The sequence below is a fragment of the Pholcus phalangioides genome, unplaced genomic scaffold, assembly GCF_987345545.1.
Source record: "Pholcus phalangioides strain wild (caught in Gottingen) unplaced genomic scaffold, Ppha-v1.0 ptg000013l_1, whole genome shotgun sequence".
In the NCBI taxonomy this organism is placed as follows: Eukaryota; Metazoa; Arthropoda; class Arachnida; order Araneae; family Pholcidae; genus Pholcus; species Pholcus phalangioides.
Window position 1 is genome coordinate 10912457 of NW_028301606.1, and position 15685 is coordinate 10928141.

A 15685-nucleotide genomic window follows, 5' to 3' on the forward strand; every position below is an offset into this window, starting at 1 on the left:
CAATGGTGGGAAATGATGCATTACTGCAAATTGCAGTGGATTAAAATGTATTCCACGGAAAAAAACGTTTACCAAGGCAAATGTGGGAGATTAATATCCCATATATAGTTGTAACTATCATAAAATAATTTGAGTTGAAAAATAATTTCTATCTTCGACTTTAATAAAGAATTAAAATTTAAGTAGGCTTCGTGTGAAATACGGTAAAAACCGGGACACTTTTGCCAAAAAGTCGGGACGGCCAAAAAAACAGCAAATACCGGGACTGTCCCAGGAAATACGGGACGTATGGTCACCCTATTTATAAGGAAAGAATTTACTTATAGCCAGTGCTTATAGCTCAGTGGATATGACACTAAAAATCGATTAAAAAAAAAGAAAGAAAGAAAAAAAAAGGGAAATTGGGGGATTGATTCTCAAATGAAAACTTGTTAATGAAATTTCTTTAACCATAATGGCAACAGTAGTAGTGGATGTGTTGTAAACAAACAAAACATTCAATCTTTAATGTTTTCCCCTTATGTACATCAGCATATTCCCGTGTTTAAAATATTGAGAAAGAGCTGAACGATGCTCAGCTTTGCCGGACAACTGAAACATTTGAGGGTAGCCTTAAGAAAGGTAAGATTATATAAAATATAAAATTGGTCGACCCCAGGGTACATTTCCGTATAAAATACTATTAAGCGGTGGGGAAATGAAACCGCTATGAGAGCTGTTTTGGAACAGATTTCGTATAAGGAACAGGTTGGCGATTTTTGGCGACTTTTTTTCCGACGCCAAATATGTCCGAGAAAAAGCCGCCAGACACTACGTGCGCCAGAAAAAAAAATCGCCAGCATAGAAAACAATAAAAACAAATAGTATAAACAAAAATAAGCTCTGGATTGTTTAAAAAATAAAACTGTGGATAAAAATAAATCAATCAGGGTTTAAATAAAACCCGGCCATTGTTTAAAATAAAGCCCAAACCGTTGTTTAAATAATAAATCGATCAGGGTTTAAATAAAACCCAGGCATTGTTTAAATGAAGCCTGAACCGTTGTTTAAATAATAAATCGATCAGGGTTTAAATAAAACCCGGGCATTGTTTAAATGAAGCCCGAACCGTTGTTTAAATAAAACCCCAGGCCATTGTTTAAAATAAAGCCTGAACCGTTGTTTAAATAATAAATCGATCAGGGTTTAAATAAAACCCGGGCATTGTTTAAATGAAGCCCGAACCGTTGTTTAAATAAAACCCCGGGCCACGCTTCGATATCTCTCTGAGATGGGAAGCGGGGTGTATCCGGTCTTCAAAGGTCAAAGAACAACACCTGGCAACTTATCGCCGCAAAAAAGTCGCCAATTTGGCGTGTCCCTTATACCAAAGCTGTTCCTGTTTCACGAGGAAAAACGTAGATACCTTGCTATATCATCGTGTAATATAATTAATTTTATGGGATGTATCTCCACAGGGCTGCAACTAGGAGGAATTCATCCTTTAATAGTCCTGATATATTACACAGGGGTGCCAAAAATCATGCTTGCCCCAACTGATAAACCGTCGGGGATCCAGGGCGATGTGTCATGAAGGGCAAAATGTGTAAGTTCATTGAATTGTCCCATGTTTTACAGGACATACAATTTTTCCCCATGTTATTTGGTTCTTGGGAGGAGCGATCGTATCTAACGTGCCTAAGCGATGCCTGGATTTGTGCCTAAGTGGAAGCAGACACCTTCCAGCTGCGGATAAAGCTGAGGCAGGCATATTTAGCTCTGAATGAAGCAGAAATCTTCAGCTGCAAAAAGCGTAGATATCTTCCTCTGCGAAAGAAGCTTATGCACACATCTTCAGATTCGAATGGAGTGAAATTATACATCTTCAGCTGCCAGTGGAAACAAAAGTCACTATGGTGGTCATAGTGATGTAGCTATATTCTAGCTGCTGTAGTGGTTGAGTGTTCATAGTGACAGACTTGCATCGCGAGGATCTGGGTTCAAACCCCACTGTCGCTGCAGTGGTAATTGGCTGAAATTGGTTTTCTGCTGTTCCCAACTTTGAGGCCATATGGCAATATATGACCGGAGTTGGTGTAAATAATTGCAGGAAGTGTTTGAAATGTTGTGTTTGACACAAATAGTAAGCATAATTGAAACACGCAAATATGTGCAGTGAATGTTAGTAGTAAATAATTGTGGAAGCTGCTCAAGTGTAAAAAATTGCAGGATGTAACAAAATGTCATGCTCGATGCATATTGTTGGCATCGAGAGTGTGATGTGAATGGATGCGGGAAACGTCAGTTGTAAATAATTGCAAGAAGAGTCATCACTTCTTGCAATTATTTATCTTGCATCTCCGTTGTTGCCAGATATTCTAATGTCACATGTGATGTGAATTGTCCTGGTAGGAGACAGACTTTTGTTAAAAATGAAAGTTTTCCCTTTGGATTGAGAATATTCATGAACAAAAAAATTAGCGAGTCAAGGATGCATATTGGAGTAATGCGCAAAAATGCAAAAGAGCAAAGACACTGTTTAAAATAATGCTAAAGAAAGTAAGGGTCGCATGTTGGCTTGAAAATATTCTGGTTTTCAATGAAAAATTCCAAAAGAGCCAAAGCTCCGAGGTAAACTATTAGCAAAGGGGAAAAAATCCTCCCACTGATCTTTTTGACTGTAACCTTACTTACAGAATCATTTTACAAAGAAAAACTCTGCGATATAAATTTTATATGATGTAACAATATCAGTATCGCTGTATAATAATTAAAGCAATTATTCTAATAGCTAATTCGATAATACAATTATTTAGATAAAAAAGTGATCTTTACCAGGTTTATTTTCTTGTCTTGAAACAGGTCAAGCAACCAACTCGATGTGCTAGCGACCTACGGATGCCAGAGCAATGGACTGCGATGGCAAAGAAGGTGCTGAAAGGCAAAGATCCTGCAGAGTCTTTAGTTTGGAGGACATATGAAGTAATAAGAAATGCATATAGGCTTATACTGCATGTACTCTTATATCAGTCAAGTCTTTTTGTACAAATATTTGGTTTGAAAGTAAGGGGAAGATGGGTGTGTGGGGGGGGGGGGTCCACTTATACACAGGTCAGTTTTTGCATAGAAAAATCTTGATCTTTCCTTGTTGGGATTTTAGGGTCCTGAGTGATCTGATAAACGGAGTAAGCCATAATTGCTATTTCATATCTCCCATTGATACACTCGTGCCACAACAAATGGTGTTATATCATCAGATTCACAATACCTTAAAATCATGCAGACAACAAATGGATTACAAGAAAATAGTTTTCCACCAAGACATTTATTTTCACAGGCAAGATTATCAGATTGGGGTTAACTGTCAATTAGGTTTTTCATCTTAATACAATTTTTTGGAGATTATTTTTGAACCAAATCCTATGTCTCTCACAACAAATACAAAATTTTATCTAACCAAGATTAGAGGTTTTCATCACGTCTTGTTAGCAGCAGCATTCAGATTGATATTTCCCCAGCCGTTGTTTTCCGCTGATCAGAAGTTGAACGTAGCATGAAGAGCAATCAAGAAAGCTGAAGAGGACATTCCTGATCCTACCAGTTGTAGTGATGTTGTCAACAGAGGATCATAGCCAACAGTCTACACCGGTTCTTCAGAAACATGATCATACATCAATAGACCATTTCGGTGAGAACCCATCAGTGATTAGGTTATCGGTGACGGCTTCAAGAAAATCTTGTAAAGAAAGCTAGACTCGATTCCACATAACAATCCAGATCAGCTAATACAAAGGCAACAAATCTATGTTAAATAATTCATTATACAGAATATTTGTTCATGCGAAGGGCAAAATGAGTAAGTTAAACTGTAAACGACTACATGTCAATGAGATACAATGTAAACATGAAGTTGCTACAGACAGGAACAATATTTATATAATAATAACCTATTTAAATCTTGGTACAGAGAACATTCATGTGCCATCCACCTCAAGGTGATAAATATGTCATAGCAAACATTTCAGGCAAATTTGCATAATTGATCAACTTGAAAAATAATAGCGACTCAAATTATATCAATCTGAACAGTAACATACTAAAACAGATTGACGCCAATCACCGATTATCTGCCGATGATCTGGCAAACAAAAAAATAAACATATATTATTTTAACAATATAATCTTAGACTTTTCTCGGACTTTTGTGCTATCAAAAGGGATATGTTACAATGCACACATAAAACCAATTTTTTGTTATTCAAATGAGTTATGTCTCGGAAATTTAGTAATTTCAGTTGATTAAATTACATTTTCCTTTCCATCATAGGACATGGAACTTTGTAAAAGCCTAAGGTAGAGTCATTTCAACTGTTGTAGACTTTTTATAGTTTTGTATTGAAAACTACCCTACTAATAATAATAAAAAATGGTTCAGGACATAAAATGTATTGAAAGAAAAATAAATTACAATTACTCAATCAAATATTATTCATTAGAATTACTATCAAATCAATTATTTATGTTTACTAAAAACCCATGGAGTTTAAAACAGGGCTGAACAAATCGCAAAAAATCTATGTGCCAGAAAAAGTTTTTAGGCAAACGTTTTTACCCAAAGAAAAAGGTCCACAATAACGCTTCTTTTGGCTTTTCCAGGTTATAGTGACCCTCTTTCATGTTGGCAGATTGGTAGATGTGCCTGCTCTCAACCTGCAAATTTAGTAGCTATACAAAATTTTAAGTGCAAATACCAATTTTTTACTCACCAAGGTAACCTGATGCCCGAGATTTGTCCGGCCCCGGTTTAAGAACTATTAATTGCATTTATTTTTCAAAGATTTTGAATTATTATTCTTTTGTAATTATTTCTTAACAATGAAAGCATTATAGGCTGCAGTATATACCGAAACATTGTTGATAAAATGATGCAACAATATCATTTTCGTGACACACATCAATGTTGGATTCACCAAACTGGTAGTTTTCAAAATTGGGAGAAAACACAAAATTGAAAGGAAAGACTACCAAGAAATTTCTTTTTGTCTACAAAGAAATTTTTTTTTTTCTGATAAAAAAAAGAGGAGAGAGGTAAAATTTGCCATATCTTCTGGGCTTTCTTAATGGACCATACCCTAGTGTACATTTCGTGTACATTGTATGAAGAATTTTGATTTCCATGAAAAATGCTGAAAGCATACTTTGACATAAGTGACCTCTTAAGCAGAGTTTACATTATGAGTAATTTGAAATGTACCTCTGTTTTAATTTCAGCAGGCCCGTAACTAGGCTGGGGCAACCCCCCTTTTTTTGAAATAATCCTTTGCAGAGGGCTTCAAGAAAAAGCCTGACCCAGGTCTTTGAGAAGGCACACTACAGCCCTGAATGTTAATGTATGTACTGGAGAAGTGAGCACAACTTGAAATGTACCAGCAATGAACCAATATTGAAAATACAGCAACCCTTCATTATATTTGGTGTGTTGAGAGACAAAGAAAAGAAAGAAAAGAAGCTGGGATATACTGAAAGCATGATGTAACTGCCGTCTTTATCTAGGCTCCAGCATTAGTCAAATTTTTAACAGCCTTTCTAAGAAGAGACGCAAAATATTCAAATGCCATAAAAATGTACTGTGTGACAAGGAGGTTTTGCTATACAATTTTCTTACAATATTCCAGGGTGTCCATTATCATGGAAAAGTCACGAAATAAAGAAAGGTCACATTTCTTTTAACAAATAAAATTTTGAATTTTTCCCAGCACTTCCCCCCCTGTTCCATTTAACACAGAAAATCATGGCCCTTTATTGGGATTCCTATTGTGAAAGTTCAAGAGATTCCGGTGATCGTGCAGTAGTGGTTGACTGAAGATGATTTTTTATGGTTTTCCAACTTTGAAATGCAAACTCAGTTTTCAATGTGATGGAAAAAATTCACCATAGTATGCAGCAGAAACAGCCTGGGTTTCTATTGTTGATCATCATTGTGCCAAATCTCAACAAATTGTTTCATTTAGCTAGCAAAAAGCTTTTCCACCAACTAATGAGTGTTAAATTTGCCAGTCACTAAAATTTGCTTTTTGTATGAAGTAGACACTTTGTATTCATTACATTCATTAAATTGTAATGTGAAAAGAAATCCATCAAACAACAACTTTTCCCATTAATGTAATTTCTAGGACTACAATTTTTATGACTTAAAAACAGTACGTTACTAAAAACCAATCATTACTGATTGGTTGAAAAATCTGAATTTCAAGTTTTTTTACAAATCTGTAATGACGTTGTGTTTTTAGGTCATAAAAAATTCTAGCCCTAGTAATCTTGGTACTTTCATATTATCTGTGCCTAGTTGCTAACATGAGACAATGACTAACTAAACTATGTGCCAACACGAGACAAACTACATGGTTATTAGGGTTTTCTCACAGGAAAGGGGTTGCCATAATCACATATAATTTACATTATTGCTAGTACCATTTTTGACTGTCTATATTGCCCTGGCACAGACAATATGTAAATACTGTGATATATCATAATAATGGATTTTTTTGTTCTATTTTCCATGTTAGTAAGTAGATGGGCTGTAGTTCCGATAGCTATGAGTTTTCGGAAATTAGAATTATCTTTTCTCCTTATCTAATGTAGGGAATTCAAGTGAAACCTCTTTACACAAAAGATGATGTGAAAGATGTGGGGGATGAGATTCCAGGGAAATTTCCATATACCAGAGGTCCATATCCAACTATGTATGCTCAGAGACCGTGGACTATAAGGCAGGTATGTTGTCAATGCAGATTTCTTTGGTTTTTAATGAATCATAAAGTTTAAAGTTCCTAATTAATTACTATTTTTTTCTTCAATTATTTTGTTATCAGTATGCTGGTTTCAGTACAGTCGAAGAGAGCAACAAGTTTTACAAAGAGAACATCAAGATGGGTCAGCAGGGTCTGTCTGTGGCATTTGATCTAGCAACCCATTGCGGCTATGATTCTGATAATCCTCGGGTTCAGGGAGACGTTGGAATGGCTGGCGTTGCAGTGGACAGCGTTGAAGATATGAAAGCTTTATTTGATGGAATTCCTTTGGATAAGATTTCAGTTTCCATGACGATGAATGGAGCAGTTATTCCAGTGCTCGCCATGTTCATTGTTGCTGGTGAAGAACAGGTATTCATACACGCATAATATAATATGTATACATTTGAACCTCTCTAAATTCATATTATTGGGAGTAAAAGTACTATATTCACTCAAGCAAATGAAAAATATAATGAAACTGCTTCATTAAATTTATTTACCATGTATTTAATCTATTATTAAACTGTAGTAATAATAGTTTTATCCACAAACAGAATTTACCTATCCGAATATAATTCAACATGCATGGAAGTATAGAGGAAAAAATTTCAAAAGGTATTATCCACTTAACCAGTTTATCCTTCTATCTGGTATCCGCTTATAGAGGTAGAACTATATACGCCATATTTTTCTGCATATAATCCGAGGATCAAATGTGTTAAAAAAACATCAGAATTTCTTGGTGCGTATCATGTACTGTCGGACCCTTCACAAAATTTCAGATCTAAAAAATGGTTCCTTCACAAAATTCTGGACCTGAAAAACAGTCCCTTCATAAAATGAAAATTAATGAAACTATAAATTTTGAACTTCATTTCTTTTGTCATAGATTAACTAGATTATTTCACTTCCCACGAAATTACTTATTTTTCACAAAATTAATGATCCTTTTCACAAAAATAAGGAAAATTTTCACAAAAACAGGACCATACAAAAAAATAGTCTAGACATAGCCCTGAATTTTGTATTTATCTGCTACTTTTTTCCCAAGAGGTCGGAATGGAAATAAATATTTAAAAAATTGGTTAGCAGAAAATAATTTTATAAACATATATGGACGTGAATAGAAAAATAAATATTTTTTTCCTATGAAAACATGACAAAAAACGCTTTTTGTTCATAAAGATTTCATCATTGGTTAATGAAATTTTTTCACATGAGGATTATAAAGTTGTTGCATACTATATGGTGACATTTTAAAAAATCAAAGTAGCGAAATTTGCATCTGCTGATTATATGCAAGGAATTACAGATATATGCATGGATATGTTTGTAAAAATATTCATTACGATCCATGCTTACAGTATTTTGAAGTTCATATGTAATAATAACAAAACTTACAAATTCGTTATGATTTCATCAACAAAATTTTAATTACACTAAAAAAAAACATATTACACTATTGACTCAAAATTTACAATTTTGAAATTTTAATTACACTATTGATAATTGAAAATGAATTTGTAGCTGCTTTCTCTTTGTTACGGGTTGTTTTTTTCATTAAATTTGCTGAATTTTCCTGCTGCTATTACTCAATGTGGAAATAATGTAGATGTAATGCCACTTTATTGCAGGGTGTGAAAATAGAGCAGCTCTCAGGTACGATACAAAATGACATTCTGAAAGAGTTTATGGTGAGAAATACTTACATCTATCCCCCAGAACATTCTATGAGAATTATTGGTGAAATTTTTGCATATGTTTCCCAGGTATGTATGCTTATAAACTTATTTTTTGTCATATTTAAATTTAAGTTTAATGAAATTTACTCGCAAGATTTTTGTTAGATTTTTTTGTGGTTTTACTCACCAGATTAAGACATATATAAGAGAGGTATATACTATTTTACTATCCAGATTAAGACCTTATATATTCTTTGATTTTGATGATCCGAAATTTTTTATAAATGAATGAACTTATGAAATGCTTAGGATAATAATCCACAGCCTCTATACTATCTGGCCTTGTTTAAAAACAATAATACTTTAATAATACATTAATGCATTACAATATTACCTTTTCACATTTGTGTAATAATTTATCAATGAATAAGTTCAAATAATTTTTGTAAGAACTTAGCTTACATTTTACACTTATGTTTTGTTTGTTTTGAAAGTGTGTATTTGTACTGTATAGCAGTGCTTCCCAACCTTTTTGATATAGTGGGTCCTTTTTAGCGAAGGTCAAGGCACCACAGACTCACTGTATCGAAAACCCATTTCCGTGAAATCCAAAATGCATTGTTTTTTTATAATTTGCATATCATAAAAAAATTTTAGCAGTAAATTACAATTTCACAACACTTGATGTGTTGAAGATATTTTACACAATAATAGCAAATGAAAAGATCCCATGGATTATCTCCAGGGAACTTTTGCAATTGATTATTTAGATTACAGTGTAATATGAATAAAACTAACATAATTCAATTTTGTTTCACTTTAACTTTTGTTTTCAAAGAAGTCATCATATTTTGCGGTCCTCAATTGAGTATTAAGTTATTGTGTCCAGTGCCATACTTCTTGTTGATGTATTTAAAAAATCTCTTGGAATATTCTTAATGGGTGAAATTTTAACAAAACATTCCAATAATGAAATGGAACTGAAAGCACATCAAGGTGCGGGCATAATTGGGTTAACGTGTGTGTGTGTGTGTTCTATTTCCTTATACATTTTCTTATATTTATATTTCCACAAGATTTGAGATATAAAGGCTTGACTGCGCATACTTTTTTTATGTATGGATAGGATCAAGCAAATGGCATAACTTAGAGTTTGAATTTTGTGCGATTATGATCCCTTGAATTGCCATATCAAATATATATTTCAACTCATAATTTGTGTAAATAGTATTGTTTATTATCTCCATTTTTTTCTGTGTAGAATATGCCAAAGTATAATTCCATTTCAATATCTGGTTATCACATACAAGAAGCTGGAGCAAATGCTGTTTTAGAACTGGCTTTCACAATTGCTGACGGGTTAGAGTATTGCCGCACAGGTAGAAAATTTATTGTTTGTTTTTGTATGAAATGGAGATGTATTGAAAAGAATCATTGTTTTTTTCCTCCTCTGTTCTTGCTTACATGACCCTCTTTTATCCATAAAACATATTCTGTTTTGTCTTGAAATTTAAATTCACTGATGTAGGCTCATTTCGATTACGTCAGAATCTTAGTTTCATTGTACTCTTATCTCCTTTCCAGTCTGTCACAATATAAAAACCATTTATAATTCACTTGTTTACATTGAATGGTTAATATAAATTTTAAACATTTATCTTAATATGCTTTCAAATTTTTAACGCTATTTCTGTGGTTTTCCCACCTCTTTACATTTAACTAAAAAATATTATTTTCTGGAAATTTTACTATTTCCAAAATTGATTTTGTCTCAGCCAATTTCTTTGATTTTCTATTTTCTTGATTCACGTTACGAAATTCCATTTTTTTTTCCTTCTTCTGAAACCGTAACTGTGTATAATTTATAAATGCATAATTAATTATGTATGCATTTTTTTTGCAGTTGTGAACATTAATTTTATTTTTAGGTATCAAAGCAGGTTTAAGCATTGATGACTTTGCCCCAAGACTTTCATTTTTCTGGGGAATCGGAATGAATTTTTATATGGTTTGTACACTTTTTGACAAAACCAATTCGTAATTTTTAAAACGTAATGATGTGTCGCATCATTTGTCACCAAAGATTTTAAAAGTGATTGCAATCATTTTTTCCCCTCATTTGAACTAGATCAATGTATATGATGCAGAGAAATTAGAAAAATTTGCATGTTTTATAAAAGTATTGCATGGACAGAACTTTCAATATACAGATTGTCTATACTAAATACAGACATCTGCTAACCCTAATTATAATATAACTTATAAAATGCGCATTATGTATATCGCCTGTCAGTGTTATCTGGCCCTTCCCCCTTAAATATCTTATCTATGAGGGTTGTTGGCTTCTTGTGAATGGGGAAAGATGGAAAACGTCACCACATGTCTCTGCACACACCTGCTGTGGAGAGGAAACCAATACTGAACAATATTCTGTATTACAACCCATCTATCGTGTCTATACAGTTCAGCCTTTTCTTTGATTTGATTCTCAGTCTCTTTCATTTGTGATAGTCTTGCATCTCCTTTGTCTCTTGTGTGTGCAGTGTTGATGCAGTCAAAATAAGAGCATGAAACATTAACTCTTGTTCAGAAAAATGAGATTATTGAAAAGCTTGAGAAAGATGGGAAGTTTGTTGACCTTGGCAAAGAATATGCCCCAGTGCAACCCCAGTTTTTTTACTCTAATGGAAACAAACATAATTGCAGTTTTGTTTGTTATGAAAAAAAAGGAATGTACAGATTAATTATGAAAACTCATTTCAATAAACTTATAAAATATTCAATATTTTATTCATATATAAAATTTAGTTTCTCTTCGGCTTTACATGATTTTGTGTTAATAAAAATCTGGTGTATAGTAGCTTAAATAATTTGAATGCTTTGTTTTTTCGTTGACCTTCCAGTGATTCATTTTTTTCAGTAATCTGCCATACTCCTGGTCCGATATGTGCCGAATTATCAAGAGTCCGCTGTAGTTTTTTTTTTAAATCATGTTCAAATAATTTCATTAATGTTCAATTAATGTCTAACTTGTTAAGTTAGTTAATTTGTTCTTAATAGTCTAACTTGTGTGAGTTAATCACACAAGTTAGACTCCTACATTAATTTTCATTCAGTTCAAATCATGTTTGTTGATCTCATGTTCATTGAATATGAGATCAACAAACACACATCAACTTTTGAATGATCAACTTACACAATTCATTGCTTCCACTACTATTCTTTTCCCAAATAATTTTGTTTCTTTAATCAGGAAATTGCCAAAATGAGAGCTGCTCGTCGTTTATGGGCAAATCTCATTAAGGAGAAATTCAGTCCCAAAGACAATAAGTCCTTAATGTTGCGAACTCACTCTCAGACATCTGGCTGGTCATTAACAGAACAGGTGAAGCACCAATGTTATTATTCTATTATTTTTGTCTCTAATTACAAGCAAATAAGCTATATTGAATTATATTGTATGTGTTATCTTATAATTTCAAACCATTAGTTTTTGTTAACTTTCCAAAGTGATGAGATTGAGGAAAAATTATCAAATAATTTTTTTAATGATTTCTCAATTTTTAATATCAAGTGTTTTTTCCCCCACAGTATTTTAGAATCATCATCCTAGATTGTTGCTTGAAGTTATTGTTTTTCCCTTTTTTCGACTTTTGTGACTCCTTTGCATGTTAGGAATGTGAATAACTAATACGAATTACAAAAATTTTGGATTATCCACAGAATTTGATTATTCTATTACAGTCCAATCAAATACAACATTTCTGAAAACTTCAGCCACTAACCGAGAGCAGTCACTTCCTTTTCATAATATCAGCCTTTGACCACCAATACGAATTTTCTTGTCCAGACAACCTGTAGCCTAAAATTTGTTAAGCCCTACCTCATGAATGAATGAATGAATGAATGAATGCCAGAACTTTGCCACTGAACTTATCCCGTATGCGCCGAAATCTCTTCCAGCGCAGCTTCATGGCATAGTCTGGAACACTTTATTTTGTGTAAAAAAAAAACCAAAAAAACATACAAAATTTTTACAACATATTTTACCCGAACAATTGAATACTGTTGCGATTAACAAATTTTGTTGTGATTACAGACGAGATGGGATTGGGAGTTGGAGAAAAGTTTCAGGGTTTAGTTAAGATGGATGAATGTACATATATTAAGATGGAGGTATGTTTTAAAAGAAATTGAGGGGACTCCCCTTCCCCCATACTACCTCATCTGATATTTTACACTTGCCATATTATATACACAGTAGTTAAACAAACACCTCAGTGTTTTTTTGGCCTAGGGGTCTGTGAGTACTTTGTAAGGGGGTCCACGGAATCATTTTCATTTACTACCATTGAAATCATTGCAATGAATGACACATTTGGTGCAGTGAAATTGTAATGGTTAATTAAAATTTTTTTATGACGTTAATTGTAAAAAAAATAATACATTTTGTATTTTATGATAGTTGGAGTGGAGCCTGAAATCGACCTTTGCCAAGGGGGGGGGGATCTCTGCATTTTATTATTGACCTTTACTGCAGGGGGTCAGTTACGTCATAAAGGGTGGGGGAAATACTGCCTTACATCATGTAAACAAGGAATAACAGGAATAAAACATGACTCTTCACATTCCCTTTTAAACTCATATGGATAAGATTAATTTTGAGTCAATTATTATTGATATGTTCATCTTCACTCTAAGTAGAAAATATTTTCTTTTTCTACGTACTATCTGTAATTGTTTTTACTTTTACATTAAATACAAAGCTACTAAAATAATTTTTTAATGTATTTTTTAAAAGGATCCTTACAATAATATCATCAGAACAACCATTGAAGCAATGGCCTCTGTTTTTGGTGGGACTCAGTCGCTTCATACAAATTCTTTTGATGAGGCTTTGGCGCTACCTACAAAGTTCAGTGCTCGAATCGCTCGTAACACACAGATAATTCTTCAAGAAGAGACTGGAATACCAAAGGTATTCATGTATTTACCCTACAGTTATATATATGTTCATTTATTTAATGTAATTTTGTGCTAACAAAAGTATAAGTAATATGAGGTATAGATCTAATTTTTGTTTTTGTATTATCTTTCTGTTGATTAGGTAATTGATCCATGGGGTGGTTCTTACATGATGGAAAGTTTAACAAATGAGGTGTATGAGGAATCCAAAAAAATTATTGAAGAAGTAAGAGGAAATACTAACTTCATTTCCATGTTGCAATAGTTTAGAATGATAGAAAAATATTTTATTTGTATTCATTCTCGTTCTAGTGCAGTCCATGCTGCTTAATTTGATCGTATTGTGACTTGAGGATTCTGATAACAATAACCGAATGATAAGTATGTCCGAAAAATCCTGTTTGCCAGTACTGTGATTATACATTCCGTTTGGTCAAAGGGTATTGGTAAAACAGAACAATCGCCCCATTTTTTTTCTAAATCTAAAATGGGACTTTCCCCCTCTTAAGTTAAAATTTTGCATTTTAGCCATTGTGAGGCATCAGAATGGAACTGTCTAATGTAGCTATATCATCAATTATATGATAGTTAAATTATAAATTATATTTTAGTACAATATGATGTTACATAAATGCCTTGAGCCAGTCTTTCTGAAAAATAAATTTGAATCTGGTGAAATAAAAGAAACTAATCACAAGAAGTGGAGGAAAAGGCTTTTTTTAATTATGCATTTACCTTCACTATAGGAAAGCCATTGCAAAAACAGCTCCACTTGTATATGGATCACTGGATCACAGCGAATACTACGGACCGATTACGACATCAAGTATGGAAATATTTGCAACAAGTGGGAGGGAGGAACACTTTTTAGCCTCCTACATTGTCATGCAGGCTGATAACAATAACTTACAGAGAAAAAAATGATCTGGCTAAACTTTAGATTCAAAATGTACAAAATAAATTTTCAATTTAGAAAAAAATAATAACATTGTCAAAAGTTCTAATAACTATAAACGCATATTTTTCTATGCAATGGTATTAGTCTGTTCCGTTCTTTGCAAGAGTGATAACAATACCGGAATCAAATTAATCATCATCTGTGATTCTAATAAGCAGCATACACTGTATTTCAAATTTGAGCTTATAACAACTGAACTTTGGAGTATGTCCTGTAGCAGTGTTTCCTAAAGTGGGCAATATTGCCCCCGCCGAGCGATGAAATTGTCCAGAGGGGTGACAGAAGCTACGAGTAGCATAGGATCCTATGGGTATGCTTGAGTTGGGGGTGATGAGAGAAAAATATTTCTGAAGAAAGTGATGGAACAAAAAGTTTGGGAAACTGTCCTAGAGGATAACACTCTGATAAAAATGCTATATAAACACAAAACTACATCTTTTCCATGTTGTGTCTTGTATTCTCATAAAGATTTCTTCAGCTAGCTGAAGTCTTATGTGATTGTTATCATTACTTGACTGAGGTTCTCATCTTAATGGCACATTGTGTTTCACATGTATCGGAAAGTACAACAGTTTTTTGAAGTATGATATAATTCTTTATAATCCTCGAATTCATTTGTGATGCAGATAGAAGAAATGGGAGGAATGGCCAAGGCCGTAGCAAGTGGTATGCCGAAATTGAGGATAGAAGAATGTGCAGCAAGACGTCAAGCTTGTATAGATAGTGGCAAAGGTAATCACAATTACAAATATGATTAAATTTTATTCACATTGTGAGTAAAAATGCAACAATTTTTTCACTCATTTTTGGTGATTTTTTTTTTTTGTGTGATGTGTTTCATTGATTAGTTAAAAAATTTATGACTTTCCAATAACTATCATTAAGCTGTGTGCAGATATCATGTAACCGCTGTTATCAGTCACTGTTCATAAAACTTGATTATGGTGGCTATGTTTGATTCATCTTGACAAGAAGTGATTGCTATTTTTTGCTGCGAAAGTTGAGATGAGAAATTTAAGATGAGAAATTTTTAAAATTTTTGTTGCTCATTTTTTCTGCAAAGGAATTTTCGCTTATTTTTTTATTGGTGGGGGAGGAAAAGCAGGGAGTATGACTGCATAACTCTAAAATTCAAGATGTTACCCTTTTTTCCCCTTATCTAGAGGTCATAGTTGGGGTGAATAAGTACCAGAAAGAAAAAGAAGATCCGATAGATGTGCTGATAATTGATAACAGCAAGGTGTCTGCTTTGCAAATCGAAAAGTTGCGGAAAATTAAAGAGACAAGAGATCAAGAAAAAGTATATG

The 15685-nt window shown here is 33.3% G+C and overlaps 1 protein-coding gene across 1 annotated transcript in view; it reads left to right on the top strand.

The window, feature by feature from the left end:
* Positions 1-368: 368 nt before the first annotated feature.
* LOC149078591 (methylmalonyl-CoA mutase, mitochondrial-like) overlaps positions 369-15685 on the top strand; it is a 28233-nt gene continuing 12916 nt past the window's right edge. The window contains exons 1-12 of the mRNA XM_089240708.1: positions 369-621; positions 2842-2961; positions 6622-6753; positions 6852-7142; positions 8408-8542; positions 9717-9834; positions 10384-10463; positions 11709-11840; positions 13257-13433; positions 13563-13646; positions 15005-15110; positions 15542-15678. Of these exons, the coding sequence (XP_089096834.1) occupies positions 571-621; positions 2842-2961; positions 6622-6753; positions 6852-7142; positions 8408-8542; positions 9717-9834; positions 10384-10463; positions 11709-11840; positions 13257-13433; positions 13563-13646; positions 15005-15110; positions 15542-15678 (1563 nt within the window). The 5' untranslated portion in view covers positions 369-570. The remainder of the gene's footprint in view (positions 622-2841; positions 2962-6621; positions 6754-6851; positions 7143-8407; positions 8543-9716; positions 9835-10383; positions 10464-11708; positions 11841-13256; positions 13434-13562; positions 13647-15004; positions 15111-15541; positions 15679-15685) is intronic.